Here is a 19,111-nt window from a genome sequence, read left to right on the forward strand (position 1 = left end):
ACTATTTCACATACAATTATATTTTAAAATTATACACATAGATAAAAACAGGTATTATCAGTCACTTATTAGTCACCTTTAAAACAGGCAGCGTGTTCATTATGTTAATGTCCCTAGAGTGTTTAAAGCAACCTTTTGCATTTTAAGTGGAGGTTCTTGGTAAAAGGTGGCACTTAATAAGAAATGGCAATTATTGAGGCATGTTACTCTCCAGAAGACTGCAGTATGAATTTCAATTTCTTCCTGGCCATGTATCAGATGGGGCCAATACAAACAGTTCAGTTTAGAAAGAATAGTAAGTACAGTAACAGTGAAAATCAAAATAAGAGATGATGCTAACCTTCTCTAAGTTTCAGCTAAGGCCCAGCACTTTTGGATTAAAGGCTTATTTTAATGAAAAGCCTTAATTAAGCATACATGTGCATAGGATCACCTTAATGAGGTATGACAGAAATGGAAAACAAGGAAAAAAAAAAAAAAAAAAAAGCTTATTAGCAACTTTAAGAAACAGTCAAAGGTTCCTGAAGAAAAAAAAATGCAGCACTGAAAAGATACAAGAATGCTGGATCAAGTTCAAGGATCTAAACAAAACAGCGAAACCAAACTATGTATAAGACAGAGGCATTTTCAGTATGTTTGTATTAAAATTGATACATACTAATGATTTTTCTATAAATCAATGCAGTTATTTTTGCAGATATCACAGCATTTACACTTTCACCTAAATTTTAGACAGCACAAATACAAGTTTTCTACTTTATTTGCTAATTAAAATTTATTACTAATCAATCTTTAGAAGTATATATTGTAAAATCTCCCTATATGGTATTACTAAGTCGAGTTTTGTGTCAGGCTAACTTGTGAGTTCACTTTAAAACTGTTATTTTATCTTTTTTGTCCTTAGAAGCAATCAGTGATTTAATGTCATTATAAAGATAGCCACTTCAGTTGTTTTTTACATCTTCCCCTACAGTACACAGAGGTATTCTCATTTGCAGATTTGAATTTAAAGTAATTACTTATAATTACAGAGAAGAAATGCATCCAGTGGATTAATCACTCCATTTACATGCTGCTCGAAGGATTACTCTCAGGACAGCCTCGCTGCTTGGAAAATGTCACTTCCACAAGAAAATAAATTTCTCAAGTCAGTAGCAGTTGAAAAGGAGTTTGAAAAGTATTTAAACCTAAAAGATTAATGAAACAGTGCACCTGGACTTAAGGCAGAATCTGTACCTGTCCTCCACTTCGGAGATAAAGGGCCTCCAACCAGGAAAACAGCCAGAGGAAGCCCATACTCCTACTACAGGCTAAAAGTGCCTTTGCATGGTCCTGGATCTAAAAGAAACACACCAGGGGTTCTGGAAGTCATGCTCAGAAATGTGGCAAATGCCTGAAGGCACTGTCGTTGTAGACAGGCCCTCTCACAACTCCTCGAGCCACCCACTTCTTGCCGCAGCTGAGGACAGCTGACAAAGGTGCTAGGTGACAAAGATACTTGGTTTGACCCTTATGGATACTGTTGATCCATTTGCTTCATATAGAATTTATTTTTTTATAATGCTGATTATATATTGTTTGCTATAAACATGGGTCACACAAAATGGCAGCAACATTGCTTCCCTTAAAGCCACCAGTTCCCAAAGTCCAATGAGCCACCCTAACCCTGCTACACATAAACAGCAGAAAGTAAGGCTCCCAACCCCTCCCATTCATACTTAGGGCACAGTTACCACATTAATCACCCTAACGATGTTTCTCAGGCTGGAGCCACTCATGACTGAACTTATCCCCAGTAGATTGTGGACCAACAGCTACTCAGGGCTCCTCACTGACCCCAGCAACTGGCCATGGGCTGTGTGGCCCTGTGGCCATCGCTGGGAAGCTCTGAGAGGAGCCAGAGAGCATCACTAAAAGTCCATTGCTAAAGGAAGTCCTTCGGTGTGAGATAAATGTTTCCCCTCTTCCTTCTCCCTTATCACCTGACAAGTTAAAACAGCTCTGAATTTTAAATAAATAAATAATATTTTGCTGCCCCCCCTTCCCCTGGGCTGCTTTGCTGCCAGGCAACAAGGTGCAACCAAGGTGCACAGAGGTTTCCATGGGTAAACACAGAGCAGCCGGGCTGAGGGGACTGTGAGTCAAAGACTGGGCACTGGGTGGGGAGAGATCCATGAGGTAAAAAATAGTTGGAGAGGTAACAAGGAGTGGAAGGAAGTCCAGTGCAAGGCCTGCACATATTTGCCATGAGTTGGCCTGGCCATGAGGCGGGCGCTGAGGGGCCACGGTGGGCAGGGCACAACGCATCGTCCCACCATGGCATGAGGGGCCATGGAGGTGGCACTGCTCTCCCTTGGTCACACAGAGGGGGAAGGCAGTGTTGGCCACGAAGGGGTTGCTAACATTGTCTTTGCTCACTCTGCCTCTGGTTTACTTGTCCGCAATAAACAGTTCAATGGGACTTACTGCTACAGCTGTATTTTTAACTTGGTCCGCTTGAAATTTGTTATTACCACCACTGGTTTTGAAGGTGTTCTGCTTAACAATATGTGCACAGAGAGAGATACACTGGGGATGAGATAAGGTTGACAGGGGAGGGGCACAGGCTTGTTTATGGACCCAGAGTTAACTTCTGTGCGTGGAATAAGTGTTAAGTTTTCCCCTCTGCCAGGCCTAGGGGAAAATGAACAAAACTGTAAGTATTAGCAAGGCTGTTTCTGCTGAGAAATGTTATTCATGTTCTTGGATATTTCTGTTCACAGAACCACGTGACTTTTGAAGAATCATCTAAAGACGGTCAATGGAGCGTCATGGTTTTTACAAGGTATGATTTCACATCTTTTAAAGTAAGGTAGAAGGGTGGGGAGAAATGCAGCAATAGATAAACACATTACCTGTATAAAAATAATATATTCTTGTTTATAGTCAGTGTTCTGAAGACAAGGATAGCCTTTGGGATTGTTTTTAATTGAAATAAAATGTGTTTGGGCATGCCAGACTTTTATAGTCCATAATGAGTTTATTGCATATAATAATTATGGGTTCAGTAATTAAAACTTAAAAATTACTGCTATTTTATTTAATATAAACGATAAATCAAAGATTTCATTTGACTTTTTATAAGTTAAAAACTAGGATGTGTCAGAAACATCAATCTTAGATTTCACATTATGGTAATTGTATGTTAGAATTCAAGTACAGGAGTTGCATGTGCATAAAAGTCTTTGACTTTTAAAAGACTTTTATGCACATGCAAAAACATTGGCTAAGAGCAGAATTTCATTTAAATTGGTATTTTATCTTTTTAATTCATTTACAATAATAGCTATAGAAGATTTTTTTTCTTTCTAGAGCCACTTTTCTGAACGAGAGGGGATGGCAGTTTCTGCAGTTGCTTTACAGGATCATATAATACACAGTCATCAGCTCCAGGATCTTTCATTAGCAGATCCTTTTAAGTCAAGGAATATCAGGAACATTTACAAACCTGTGAACAAAGAGATGGCCAAAGCAGTAATAGATACTGGACTACGAAAAAAGAGCACTCACCACAAAAATAAAGAAGATGCAGAAAGGGAGTATGTGCTTGATCCCAATCCTCCCCGTCTAACGTTAGGTAAACCTAATATATATAATATATTATATTCAGATTCATTAATTCTTTCATTTTATTTAAAATAAACTAAAATGAGGAAGCTAAACTTCCCATTCAATAAGATTATTCAGTGCTATACAGCATAAAGTCTTGTTTTTCAGATATGTCATAGCCAGCTATTTAGGCCATTTTGTAAACGGTCATTTAAACAATGAAATCGTCATTGGTGTCTTGAATGCATCTTCATATCTGAAATGTATTAAAACCTATTAAAACCTAAAATGCAATGAAGGTGCATTATGACAACTAGTGCATCTTGAGGAAGAAAAATTCTAGTCTCTTACACTTTTTTAAAAAGTTTTCTGTATTGACTATCATAACTTTCATTACCTTATATTCTCAAATAAATCATCAGTTAAGTGGATATTGTATTTATTTGGGATAATGTATTACTAATAAGATAATTTTTATGTCTATTTGAAATTGTTTCTTTTATTCCTTATTCAGTAAAAAGACATTTACTACTGCTGCGTTAAATATATTCTGTGTTAATGTATACCCACCTTTACTCAAAGTTAAAAAGGTTTGTTTTTACAATGGTCCTGGGGCTAAACCCAGGACGAATTAACACCTGTAGTTAAATACCTTTTTCAAATTTGGAAGCAAACATGCAGCAAGATAAAAGTCACAGATGTGAGGGCTTGGAATGATGCCTGGTGAGAAAACTCACTTTTAAATAGTATTATAATAATACAGTTGTAGAGCAGTGACAGATAATATTGCTTAAAAAAAAAAAAAAAAAAAAAAAAAAAAAAAAAAAACATAGCCATGGAGCATCTTAGCAGACCAGGAATCCAGATGTGCTTCACAGTGGTCAGTTTCCATTTTCTCTTGTCCCTTTCTAAAGGTTTCTACAGTATTCTTACCATGAACATCTTGTCTCCATCCTTTTTGCCGCCTTGATTACACTTGTCTGAAAGAATCTTCCAGCTCAACAGTTTACACTTTTAAGCATAATAAACTTTCATCATCATTAATAATTGTTTTATTTATTCTGTTTCATAAAAATGCCCCCAGGCCTCCCTGAAGATCATGTTGCCTTTGCTGTAGTAACTGTCACAGTAGTCCCAGCTCTAAAGAGAACCATGTAAATCAATGAGGCTCCATACAAGCACAGGCATCTGCCTTTTGGAATCAGCTGAAGGTTAAGAGGGTAACTTAAGATAATACACAACAAGCGAGTGTAACAAGTGATAGGACAAAGGTAGTAAGACTAGATTATTATTAGTATGTTTGCTTGGTTATACTTCTAAAGATGAGAGGGTTTTTTCTTTGGTTCCGTTTGAAGAGGAATTTGAAAGAGGAGAGAATGGGGGGGGGAGGGAGAAGAAAAGCAGAGAAGTACTGGGGTTAAGGCAAATATAAATAATGAGTGATTATGGAAGCTAAAGGTTGTGAAAAAATGCAGCCCAAGTGTGAGCATGTTCTCTGCAATTATAAGAAAGACGAAGTATTTTCTCTTTAAATCGCAGCATTGACTGAGAGGTCCCATATGAATGTTTGTGCAAGTGATTCAAAGAATGTGCTGAAAGATTTTAAGAAGTCATTGCAATTGTTTCTGTGTTTTGCTTATTAGTATTTTCACCTATAATCTCTCATGAATTTACAATGCTTATATTAAGCTTTCTCTTTTTTAAGAATTGTTCATTTTAAACCTTACAGTTGTGAAACAACAAACGTATTCAACATAGTTGAATACAGTTTTCTCTTCTCAAGTTTGTGGGTCTCAAACAGGCTTCTATCATTAATTTTTTTCTCAACAGGGGCTTGAGTCCTAAAAGCTAATCATAATGGTTTGGAGGTTACTGTATATAATCACTTTGCTAATGTTCATTTGAACATAAATAACTCAGATGTAAAATGGGTGTGTCACTAGATAGGTTGAGCTTGTAAATGACGCATAAGGCTGAAAACTCTTGGATGTCTTGAGCTGTGATAAAGGTAGGCTTTCATTACTTATATTTATTCTAAGTGGTGTTTCAAGAATATCTTCACAGAGCCATTTGCATCAACCGCATATCACTTCTTGTGTGTCCTGCTGCCAGTTTTCCTTCATCAACTACGTTGTATAAAAGCTTTCCTTCTAAGCACCTGTATAACCTGTCCCTCACAAATATCCCATCTGGTTTATATTATTTAGAAGTTAGGTTTTGCCTCCAATCTCTTCCTATTTGGCAGCTTTAATCATCCACTTGTGAAAGTTTTTAATAAGCTTTTTTTTTTTACCCCGGGCGTATACAAACGGCTTTCCACAAAGCCATCTCATTGTCTTCCCTAAAACAGTCTCTGACCACAGTGCTTGGAAGAAAATCAAGGGTAGGCATTTTTTGTGTTGTGATACTGTCTTTCATGCTGTGACTGGTTTGCTATGTTGTTCACTCCCTGTATATCCAGTTTTTGTCATCATAAAAACTGGCACTGTGTATATTGGACTATCAAAGTGGGATCCTGTTTCCTTATTTATTCACTGATACTCTTAGGTATTACTGTCAGATGAAATTTGATATATGTTTTTACTAGAACTTTTATCATGTGTTTTATAATCTGATTCCTCTTTTGTAGCAGAAACACACTGATCTGAGCACCATGTGCTCCTCAAGGATTGGATGGTCTGTGCAGCATGTACTCTTCAAGATAGAAAGCACCTGGTTAGAACTTTTTTCGCCACTCAGATGCCACTTTCAGCAATTCATGCATAAGCTTTAAGTCAAATACATATTCTGACCATAGATGAACATAGCATCTAAAGTTTGTAGGGTCTTTCATAGCTCTCTTCAAGCTCACATTATTTTTCACCACCAATATCACCAGATGAGTGCATTTTATTGCACCAGAATTGAAAGACAATGATACATATTGTTAAAATATATTTTACGTTTGGAAAATATAGTGCTGCATATATGTACAGTGCTGCTTGAGACTGAGTGGTTTGAACTGTAGCCCATAGCCTGCAGACAGAGCTGTGAGCTCCCCTCCTCACGTGTGGAGGTGCCGTCGTGTTCGGGTATCAAGTTGTCTGGGAACAGAAAGTGTTTCTAAGCTAAGACATTTCATATATGACCACCAATGTAATTTATGGTATTGCTTCAAATTTTCGTTTGATACTTAGGTTTATATGCATTGCAAAACATGCATGGTTGACATTTGGCTTGATACCTTTACAAGGGCGACAGAAGTAACAAGGTGGTGTGCCCGTGAACCAAACCTTAGGTGCAGAAAGGAATTTCCAAGTAGTTCCAAAGTACGCTGACACTCCTTGAAATCTCAAAGCCATCCAGTTGTTCTAAGACATTAAATCAAATTTGTTGTGTATGTTTGAAGCTATAAAGAAGGTCTATGCAAAGATTTTGGTAGGATCCATTCTCTGGTATGAATGAAAGTGTTGACCCTTCCCGTTTACAACTAAAGCTCCCAGGTAGGCATGATCAGCTTGGATTCTGATTATTCCTCTTCTTTCCTTCCATGTTCCTCTTCCTTTCTGGTTTTAGCAAATGCCATTGATGCCCTGTCATGGACTTGTGTTTTGCCTTATTACACATACCTAGAGCATTCCTCTACTGACTGTAATCAGTTCACATAAACTGCTTACTCTGGTCTCAAAAGATGACAAAGGTCTATTCTTTGCTGTACCAAATAGTATATTTGGTATAGTGCTGGAATACTGATCCTGGCTCTTACCTGACATTTGTGGGGTTGGAAATATTGAAAGTATTTTCATTAATTCCTCCTTTGAGAAGGCTGAGATTTGTTGTGGATGTTCAGGAAAGCACCTCACAGTTACTGTTTGAAATTGACTAGATCATTTATTAGAAGTCACTGTCACTGGTGACCTGCGACAAAAGCCACTGTCATTGGTGTCCAGTAACCATCTCTTTTCTTTTATTAAGCTCCTTCTCTTGCATCCATCACAGTCATACCACACTTCAGCATTTTTCACCACCAATTTTTAATATACTGTTTCATCCATGTTTCATTTTATTTCAAGAATACCATCATGTAATGTTAAAGAAACCTTTAGAAATGGATTCCCAATCTTGTTTATACTTAGATTTTGAAATTATGTTATTGTGCTTTGTTACATTGTCTAGTTAATTATCCCCATCTTAATAGCTGTGAACAGCTATCAAATTCATATTACTTAGCAAATAAGTTTACATTTTTAAAATTCCTATATAAATCCTGTAATTGAAAGAAGTTCCAAAATTAGAAAATAGCTAGCTAATAGTAGGAGGTATGTTGTCCGCCAGTAGTTTGTTTGATGATAAATTTATTTGAAGTATTTGTATAAGTATTTTTAAATAAATGCATTATCAATGAATTTCATATGCAGAAAAGCCATTGTCTGCATCTGCCAGTGGGCATTATCCAGTGATTTGTTCTTTTTGCTGTCTGCAGCTCAGAAATTAGGACTAGTTGAGCCCCCTTCCTTGCCACTAACTGCTGAAGAATGGGCAAAAATAAAGCAGAGATCCATACAGCATGGGGATTCCATACAGCCTTGTGCAATATGCAGGGAAGAGTTTGCACTTCAGCCTCAGGTACATTATCTGTGCACTACACAATTTAATTAAGATTTTCCAGAGTTACGGCTAAGACTCATTAGGTGGAGGAGGAAAGGAAGGAAATTAAAAGGTCAACCTTAAGACACCATTTAGTATTTAATAGCTGGACCTAGCTATTATCAGCCTACTCTGAAAGTATTTTGGAAATGAGATGTTAGAGAAAGGTTGGTAGTGTTTGATCACTGATGAGGTTATGATAGTAGAGGAGAAGGCAGTCAGCAATTTTTGTCTGCTCTTGCAAAGCAAATATAGGCTATTTTTTGCTCCGTTTTAACTCCTGTTGTATCTGATCTTATCCTTTGCTCATCAGAATGGTAAATATTCGCTAATTAAACAATTTCAGATATGTTTTGTTTTCTCACAAGTTTTATTACTTTGTAGTTTAATTCAATAGTCATTTCTATGTGGAAAATGGAAGTAGGTGTGCTCTTAATGCCATTCCATCATTTACTTCAGTTATCTGAATGAACACTTGCATTTTACCTTGGTGGCCATGTGTGTAGCATCATGCTTTATTAGATTCTCTCATGTATCATCTTGAAAATGTTAAGCAAAAGGGACAGGTGACTGATTGAAGAGGAGTGCAGCTCCAGAGAGGCGGTGATGGTAATTAGAAGAATTACCTGAACTGCTTGCAAGTTTCTTTCCACAGTGTGTTTCAGGGTGTTTCTTTTCTACCTTTTCCCTCTTTTTAATTTGTTTTCCTTTAAGATTTTTTACAGCCAAGCCTGTGATGTGAATCAAGGTCTTTAATAACCTTAAATGGAGGGGGTTTGCTTCCTTTTACTTCAACATTAACTGGAGGTGTACAATTGTCCAAAGACAGGTGGGATGGATCTGGCAAAAGACCATTCTGCCAATTTCTGGCTACCTAGAAGTCTAAAGCTTGACAAGAGAGAGCAAAAGACAGCACTCATTAAGAAGGTTACTTTAGATTTGGCACAAAAAGGGAAATGCCTCTGGAATTCTTTTTGTCCTCAGTGTTTCGTTAGCTTTCATCCCTCAAGGGAAAAAAGCCACTGTATCTGAAAGCTTTTCCTTCAGCTGGCTGCTAGCCATTAATCCTTTTGTGTTTGCGAGCTCAATAGTGCACACTACTTGTTCTGGTTTTCACTCCTTTCCCAGTTTTTCCTTCCCCTAAGAGCCAACTGCCTTTTTTGTCCAACTCTGTATCTTTTGTCAGGATGGAGATCATCAGCATTTGGTGGGAATTTAGGTCAGATAAAGGTGAAGTTTTCTTGTAGCCTGTGAACATGCTTTCTCTCTCTTTTTTTTTTTTTTTTTTTTTTTTTTGTACATGTGAAATGCTGCATTTGATGTATATCACTTCTTGAAATTTAACGTCTTTGTGGGGGAAAGGGAAAAAAATAATCAGCTTTCATTTTCAGTACTTGTTTCATAATCTTTTGCTCAAGTCAATGGCAGTTGGCATTTCTTACTTTCTGCCACTCCATGTGTTGTCAATGCAAAAATTCACAAATTGGTTTAAGCTGTTCTCTATTAAGTAATTTGTATAGAAGACTAATTTTATTTTCACCAGATGCAATAATCACAGAAAGAAAGTGATGACCTTTCAGGCAGTCAGAATTTTTGTCAATGTTCTTTTCTTTTCAGCATTTATAATGGCTTTAAGTCTTGTGTTTTTGTTCCTTTGAAAAATAGGTGCTGCTTTCATGTTCCCATGTATTCCATAAAGTGAGTATTCATTTGTTTAACAGCTCAAACATATATAATACATGTTTTAAACTACTTAAGTGAATATCTTAATGAATTAAATATAATCTTGAGAAATAATTTTGTTTCTGGATTCTTACAGTAAGAAATTAAATTTTATGCTATTTTATGATGAGGCCCTTCACTCCATTTATTATCTATTCAAAGCTGTATGGGAAATCATAGTTTGTAACTGAGTTATGCATTTGTATACAAAACAGGAATAGCTTAATTTAAAAAAAATAAATCATAGGAATATATTTACATTTCCAAATTTCTCTAATATTTTAATTATAAAAATAAACATTTTGTACAGTTTTCATAGATTGTTGCATGAAGCTTTTACATTCTGTAATCTGACCTGTTTCACCTGTTTCAATGATATCAAATATATTGTAATTAATTGCTTTTTTTTTTTTCAGGCATGCCTGAAAGCCTTTGAAAAATTTACAGGTAAAAAGTCTTGTCCTATGTGTAGGAAAAAGCAGTACCAGACCAGAGTAATACATGATGGGGCGCGCTTGTATAAAATAAAGTGTGTTATTAGGTAAGCCTTACTTATGCTAGAGGCATCATCACTGGATGAAACTTATTTCCAAATAATGTTCCAAATTTGTTAAAACTTTAATAAGGAACTAGACAGAATGAATGCACTACAAAAGTTAATGTTTGGGGGAAACAATGTAAAATGATTGTTTCACGTAAATAGCAAAATTATATAAATTTAATTTTCCTCTTCTTGAACAGTCCTTTTTCTTACAGAATTCAAGCTTCCTGGAGGGGATATATTGTTAGAAAATGGTATAAAAACTTGAGAAAAACAGTGCCTCCTAAAGACAGCAAACTAAGAAAACAGTTCTTTGAGGAAAAGGTATGTTGGACTTGCTTCTGTGGTCCATTTCTTTGATGTGATTAAACTCCCTTAAATCAAAACTCTTGAGTATCTGCTCTCTACCTTTTCATTTATTCCTTGTTGCTCATGCCAAGCAAGCAGCATTGGAAACACTGTGTTGTTCTGTTAGTCTCTTCACGCCACCCTCTTTTCAAGGTAAAAATCAGAGAAAATAATTCAAGGCCTGCCTTTTGCCTTGGCCAACATCAACAAGGGTTTTTATGAGTCTCTATTTCCCTTCCATTTCTGATAAGTCACAGTAATCTGTTTCCCATGAGGGGGTATTTATGGTTGTGGAGTCTTTTCCGCGCGTCAGTATAGTAAGGGGAGAAACAAACAAATGCATAAACAATCATATCCTCTCTGCAGTCCCAGAATTTCTTCACTCAGCACAGACCTGGATAGTTCCATCATGTAGATTCACTCTTCTCTAACTTCTGCTCAAATGCAAGTCGGACTATAATAAATTGGGGTCCTGACCCCCTACAAATTAGGCCATATCAGGTACAAGGATTTTGCAGTGACCCTGCATCCCTTCAAGCATGCAGCTGCAATCCTCAAGTTCTTTGCCAACTTCCCACCTTCCCCCAGTTTAATAACAGCCAGTCCAACTCAACTTTTCAGTACAAAAACCACTCTGGTGTGCAATTACCAACCCATGCCTCAGGCAGCAAGATATGCCATTTTCCAGTCCAGGTTATCAAATGGCCTGATCAATAGGCCTGATCAATCAAGACATGAATTTCAGCATAGCTAGTGCTTACAACAAGGAAAATACTCTTACCTGCATTGCAAGCTAAATCAGTGGTAGGTTTAAACCAATACTTGAATCATTCTGGTTTATTTTTTGTTGATGGTTGGTTGGTTGGTTTTTTAATCACTACTGTATTCAAATAGAAGACTGCTTATAGAGGAAGGCTTCTTACTGCCTATCCTTTCATTGTTTGCCGCACTTACTTGGTTGTATACCGCTAGAGCACAGTTTTGGATGCAGGGACCCTCTCTGGCTGTATTATGTATGATATTTATGTATGATGGGTACCCTACAGATCATCTTGCAGACTGTTACAACAAAACTGATAGCACTGTTCTGCTTCTGTGGTGCCGGTGGCTATGGGAGACAAAATACTGCTCTCAGCCTGGCTATGGAGACAGTTCAATGGTTGTTGTACTGCCTTGTAGTCAATGCAAAGTCCTTTGCTAATGGAAAAAAAAAAAAAAATGGGGGTAACTGAAGAAAGCTAACATTACATGTGGAAGTGCTTAAACGTTTAAGTTTAGAAGAAGTGAATACTTTGGTGGCTTGTGACTGTCCTCAAGTAGCATGATGAGAACAGAAAACAGAAACAGATTTTCTTGCATGGAGGACCGGGGAATGCCTCTTTCCCAACAAGGTTATCAACCTTCTGTGAGATCAAGACACCATGCTTAATTACACACAACATCTCAGTAATGGGAAGCTGAAGAAAGCTTCTAAATGTGCTGAAATAGCTGGCTGCTATTTGTTATATTTTTTTTCCTCACCAGAACTTCAGATGTCTGCAGTAGTTGTCTATTAAGCTACCTACAATGGGCTAGCTTTTAGAGACCTTATGTTAGATAACAGTTTTAGAAAGAAACAAATGGATAAAACTGCTCACATTTTATCAGATGATAGTAAACCATGGGATAATCTTCCTTTAAGATTTTGTCCACGTATAGTTTTCAGCATTAAGAAATAATTCTCATACATACCACTTCAGGTTTTTGCAGAGAACAAAATGGGAACTAATTCTTCACCTTCTAATAAGAATAAACTTATAAAGTCTTCTTATATGGATTAGCCAGGTTTAAATTAATTCAGTACCAATTACAATTAAAGGATATACATCCATTTTTCTTAGTGGCTCTCAAGTGGGAATTGTAGATGAGTTTTCCTACTGTTAGCTCTTATACTTTTAAGTGTTGGTTGATGAAAACACTAAAGAAATTTTTCACAAGGAGCTATCCATTTCCAGAAGCTAAAAAGCTTTTCTAAAATAAATTTTGCCTCTCAAGCTTGTGCTGTGCTTTTAAAATGTCACTTCCTAAATGTTAGCATAATCAAACAGCATCACAACTGGAAAAAAATCAAAATTTTAATAACCCTTCCTCTTCTGGAAGGATGGCAAAGGTTAAATGTCAAGTTTCATACTCTTAAATAAATATCACAAAATAAAAAATGATGTCTGAAATATTAGTTCTAGAAGGACATATATTACTTGTTTCAGGGTCATACAGTAGCCCTTATTACACCTATGATTGGATTTTTTAATAATCTAGATCAAAGGAGATAAGAAAGGCCAGAATCCAAACAATGCTGCTTTTTTAGCACTGGTATATGCAGAAAGTAGGGTGTTGCTTCAGCATGTTAGGTAGTGAATTTCTTTGATCCTTTCTATAAATGTCTCTTGTGTATGTCATTTAATTGTGGTATAGCCTTTTATTGATGCAATGAAATCTTTTCAAATGCATTGCATTATCTCCAGCTTTGCTAAATATGTTGACCATTGTTTAGGAAGCAAGGTAAGTCACTGTGAAATGGTGTAGCTGGCTTTAGTTTCTTCCTCCCCCTCCACGTGATTTCTCCCAACAATTTTAATTTAAATCTCACCAAACAGTATAATGGTCCTGGAATTTGTTTAGTCGTTTGACTTCCTTTATCACATGGAGATGGTAAACATTCTGTTGCTAACTTGAAGTGGCTCCAAGCAGCAAAATGAGGAGGATATTAAACCAGTAAAAGCTTATCAACTGATTCATTGATATGCTGTAAATTCCAGCCTTTTCATTTTACTTTTGAGGGTTGCCATAAGTCAACACATTAGTAAGCAATTTGCAGACATTGGATCACTTAAAAAGGCTTCCCTGTGGACAAAGTTCACATCGGTGCTTTGTTTTGTCATTTTATTTTATCATAGTCTTGTGCTTCTGTACAGATGACTGATGTAGTTCTGCATATCGACAGAGTATTTCAAATATTCTGTTTATGCCATGCTATTCAAGTTTTAAGAAGTCACAGATGAAATACACTAGCATAGCATTTTCAGAAATAAATTCTATTAGTTTCAGATCTGGGAAAAAAAATGTATTCCACGTTATGCAGTAGGACACAGCAAGATTGAATATTTAAATGTTAGAACACAATATAACACTAACAATTTATACAAAATGCTTATTCCTTTCTGTACATTTTGACAGTACTGTTTTGCTAGTTAACATAAAATTTGAGTTATATTTGTTGCATTTTTTTTCCTTCCCAAACCTGGACTCTATTTGCTGATTGATGAATATGGGTTGGGTCAGGTCATGCTGCAGAAAATACAGGAGTAGCTCAAAGCAGATAGTATCTTAGCAGCAGGGGAACTTAATAGAACGCTGTCTTAGGCAGGAATTTTCCTCTATTTTTACAGTTTCTGTGCAAGGAAGCTCATGAGGGGGACTCTCAGGATCATTTAGTGAAATGGGCTAGAGAAACAAGTTCGAGCTCAGAAGTGGAGGGCTTCTCCCTGCTGAGGGAAAAGGGATCAAACAGTGCAGGCACAGAAAGCAAGCGGACACTACTTAGTTTAATGCAATCGCAGCCACTTTCTCTGCCTCCTGCTTTCTGCTTCCATTGTTGGTTAATTTTCCTCAGCGGTCTGTCAAGTAATACTGTAGTTCACAAAGACAGACTGAGTCCTGGAGCTGACCACATGCTGTTTGTGTCGCTCTCAGATTCACAGAAATAGACACTGGACCAGGGCCAAGTCAAAATGTGGTTGTTTTCCCTCAAATTTTGGGTCCTGAGAGGCTCTCAGTGAAAGATAAAGCATCTTCATGGTTGCTCTAGCTTCCCACTGCCCTAGCTTTCTTGTGAAAACAATTCAGGTTTGTTCAAGTTTGATACTGACATAAATGAAGACTGAGCATAAATCAGGACCAAAGCAGATCCAGTTTTAGAACTTAGGTAACAACAGTTCAGATTAAGCAGTGACATTCCTAGTAGTTTTATTAAATATATAATCACCTCAAGCCATCAAAGACCAACTCTGATTAAGCGTAGTGCATTGGTATTTCACGTCTCGGTCATCACTTGGGATTGTTTGGAAACCACGTAGTGTAAATATTGAAGGAGGCCTGTGGTGGGATTTTTGTTTGTTTATTTTTTGTTTTACACATACCACTAAAGGTCAGTGTGTGTGTTTGCATGGAACAGAATTACTTTTTGCTTTCTTGTCGGTGAGCAATCATGAAGGAAGCACAAGATTACCCATCTGCTCTTTGCTAGATATAGAATTTCTCCCACAAAATTCATAAAGTACTGCTTCGTTTCATATCACGCTGTGATTAACATGCATACACCACGCAGGGGTGCTCAGAGGGATTTCATTTTTATTTAGTTACACTAAGTTCACACATCAGCATCATGTAACACTGTAGCTAAGCCCAATTGGCACTGACAGGTGGATACATCCTTTTTCAATATGCTGTTGTGCTAGAGATCATTTGCAAATACAGCAAGTCATAATAGATCTCATCTATCACTGAATTAAACTGTAAAATTAAAAAAAAAATACACAGCATCAAAGCTAACAGCAAGAACCAAATGACTTGTCTTGTGTGATAGTTTTCATGATTTCTCTTATCTGGCCACTTCTAATATTTGTCTCCTTGAAGTCTCTATTGAGAGAAAAAAAAAAAAAAGGTTTCACTGGAACACATTCTCATACTTGTGCATTATGTGATGATATTATTAAAAACTGCTATTATGGTTTTTTTCATGTTCAAGAAAGAAACGAGAGTTTCAGAGTTTGAATGATAACTTAGAGCATTAAGTGGGCTGGTTTCTATGGTGATTTTTTTTTCTTTTTTGTTGGTTCTTTACGTTTGGGGGAGTGTAGTGCAGGCAGAGGAGGGATTTGGCTTCTTGTGTCCCTCAGGTCTAGAAAACTTTGCCTTGAATATTCTGATGTATGCTATGAAAGGTCACCTTTAGCAGTTGTAAGGGAGCATGTCCTAATATAAAAAGCTGCCAAAGGAGTAAAATGAAGCAATAAGAAAGTGTTCAGGCACCATTGAGGTATCTGACCTTGACAACTCCTACTACCTCACCCCTCGCTTCCCACCCCTTCCTCCCTGAAAAGATGGCTCACTGTTTTCCTATTGAGTTTTCACTCAAAGGAAATGTATGGAGAGGAAGGGTCACATTCCAACACCTGTAACATGACCAGGCAGTGCTTCGCAAAACTGCTTTAACTATTTACAGGCAGAGTCTCCACAGCCAAGCCTAAAGCTTCTGTGACTCCCTATAGACCTTCCAGATAGTGTGGTAGCAACAAGAGAAATTTCTATACAATCTTTCGCTACAACACAGCTGTACTATCTCTGCTCCACCCAATGGGTTAAGAATGCTACATCTATCTTCAGAAAGTTCATTCAAAACTGTGTTTTTTTCCCCAAAGTATAATAGTCCATCAGTAGTGGCTGGGGACTAAAATTGCAACAAGATTCCTGAGATCATGCAGCTAATCAGACCCCTTGTCCAAGAGCTGATAATTCCACATACAAACTGCTCATAAGCAACTCCAGGTCTAACAGGAGTCACTTTTCCTTTCAGGTTCAACAGATCAGCAGTCGCCTGTTGAGTTCTTACGACATAAACCTAGATGAATTTTTTGCTGAGATAGATTCCACTATAGCTGCAAGTCGAGATGTGTTTCAGCAGGTGGAAGAAAAAGAAATATTTGTAAGTGAAAATGACTGGGAGAAGATCCAGATGCAGGTTGGTTGGCTTTCTTGGTTTCAAACAAACAAGCAAGTTCTGCAATCATAATGTTTTTGCTCTTTTAAGGCACAGAGATCTTCAGCACCACTGAGATTTTCTTGATTTTTTTTTTGTTATAGTTTTGTGGGTTTTTAATATCTGTTCCAAATCAGGGATCTTTTTTTTTAAAAAAAAAAAAAAAGTTTTTACAGTTCAGAGATTTACTCATACTTCAGCAGCATCTCTTTTATTCCATTAAATAGCCCAAAGTGACTGTAGACAAAATTGAGTAAAAATATTCTTAGAATGTTCGAATTTTGACTACTGTATTTTGATAAACCTAATTAGCAATCTTGATATATTTATATTCTATTACTTTTATCACTCTACAGGATTTTTTGTTTTTATTTTGTTTACTTAGGCATTGCGGCAGGAGATAGTTGACTGTCCTATCTGTATCATGCCACTCAGTTCGACTTCTCAACCTGCCAGCATCCTTTCTGGTAACAGCAATCAGTTTTCACGACAGGCTGTTCTGCTTTCTTGTTCACATCTGTTTCATCATACCTGTCTTCAAGCATTTGAAGAGTTTTCCTTGGGAGTACGGCATATTTGTCCTTTATGTCGCTCATATTACCAAAAGAAGGTCCTCAAATGTTGATCTGTATAGCTCAATGAACGTCCTCGTAAAAATAGGTGACAACACGTGTACTTCTAACTCTGGAGCCTTTTCAGATCCAGATCTGAAAAGATTTCAAGAACAAACAGTTTTTGTATGTACTATGGTATTCACTTTGTATTTAGAGAAATAAAAGTTAGAAGGGTGCTGTTGCTTCACTTTTATATTCAGTTTCACCTTTGGTCTCAGCATTTTTTTCTCCTCCCTCCCTCTGTCACTCCCACCTTTCCCAAAGATGACGCATAGTTGATTTCAGCATTGTGTTCCTTCAGCAAAAGACCACTGTTAGCCCTTACCTGTTTGTTTTTCTGCCTGTTACTTTGTAGCACTTGTACTGTATTCTGTTTGTGTGTTCTACAGATCAGCTGCTTAATAACTCAGCTGAAAGGCAGCCAGAAAGCTGTCTATAGGGCTTTCAGAGACTGTTATTGTTAAGAATTTGTGGAGAATGTGTGATGCTGTAAATGACTAGCAATTGATAACCCTATCTTGAAACCAGGGAGGAAAAAGGAAATCCTGAGGATTTGCACGATTTTTTTTTTTTTTTTTTTTTCAGGAAACAAAAAGTAACATGCTACTTAAAAAGAACTAGTAGTTGACATGGGATTTACCAAGAAAAAAAAAGCCAATTCAGTTAATTTGTGCAGCAGAATACAGTCCCACAGATGTAGTGGAAACCATGAAATGTCACATTTTAACTTTAAGACTTCAGAAACTCTCCTACGTTATACCTCCGTGAGCAGGTCTTGAATTACCAGTATCAGAAGAAATAAAGTTGGTCTAAAAGTGGGATATAATTGAAAAATCCAAGAGCAAATACTCTTACACGTATATAGCAATAACCCTGTCTATAGTATCAAAGAATGTTCAGGGTTGGAAGGGACCTTAAAGATGATCCAGCGCCACCCCCTGCCATGGGCAGGGCCCCCTCCCAGCAGCCCAGGCTGCCCCCAGCCCCATCCAGCCTGGCCTTGGGCACTGCCAGGGATAGGGCAGCCACAGCTCCTCTGTGCAGCCTGGGACAGGCCTCACCACCTTCTCAGTGAAGAATTTCTTCCTAATACCTAATCTAAATCTCCCCTCTTTCAGTTTAAAGCCATTCCCCCTTGTCCTATCACTACTCTCCTGACAGAGTCCTTCCCCGGCTTTTCCTGTAGCAGCCTTCCAGTACCTAAAGGAAGGTACAGCCTTCCAGTACCTATAAGGTCTCTCCAGAGTCTCTTTACCTTCCAGGCTGAACAACTCCAGCTCTCTGAGCTTCTCTTCACAGGAGAGGTTCTCTTGCCCTCTCATGATCCTCATGGCCCTCCTCTGGACTCCCCCCAACAGCTCCCTGTCCTTCTGTTGGGGGCTCCAGAGCTGGGCGCAGGCTCCAGGTGGGGTCTCAAAGGAGCAGAGCAGAGGGGGACAATCCTCTCCCTCGCCCTGCTGCCCACGCTGCTGTTAGTGCAGCCTAGGACACGGTTGGCTTTCTGGACTGCAGGCACACATTGCTGGCTCATATCAAGCTTCTCAACCACCACCACCCCCCTAAGGTCTTCTCCTCAGGGCTGCTCTCACCCCCTCATTACCCCAACCCAGGTGCAGGACCTTGCACTTGGCCTTGTTGACCCTCCTGAGGTTCACACAGGCCCACCTCAGGCCTGTCCAGGTCCCCCTGTGGATGGCATCCCTTCCCTTCAGCTTGGTATCATCAGCAAACGTGCTGAGGGTGCACACAAGCCCACTGCTGGTGTTAGTGACATGAACAAATACCATTCCCAAAATATTTTTCTCACTCCCTATCAATGTAGCAATACATAGACTTTGTCTAGAGAAACATCCAGAAATATGTTTGTATTCAGTA

At 37.9% G+C, this 19,111-nt stretch overlaps 1 protein-coding gene across 1 annotated transcript; it reads left to right on the top strand.

The window, feature by feature from the left end:
- Nucleotides 1-2,700: 2,700 nt before the first annotated feature.
- On the top strand, nucleotides 2,701-17,429 carry RNF32 (ring finger protein 32). Its single transcript, XM_084507484.1, has 8 exons — nucleotides 2,701-2,824; nucleotides 3,352-3,616; nucleotides 8,051-8,193; nucleotides 9,880-9,912; nucleotides 10,353-10,477; nucleotides 10,693-10,801; nucleotides 16,440-16,604; nucleotides 17,008-17,429. Exons 1-8 carry the CDS (start codon nucleotides 2,801-2,803, stop codon nucleotides 17,245-17,247), a joined length of 1,104 nt encoding a protein of 367 aa, XP_084363610.1. The 5' UTR covers nucleotides 2,701-2,800; the 3' UTR covers nucleotides 17,248-17,429.
- The last annotated feature ends 1,682 nt before the right edge of the window (nucleotides 17,430-19,111 follow it).

This window comes from Aythya ferina, assembly GCF_964211825.1.
Source record: "Aythya ferina genome assembly, chromosome: 2".
Classification (NCBI taxonomy): Eukaryota; Metazoa; Chordata; class Aves; order Anseriformes; family Anatidae; genus Aythya; species Aythya ferina.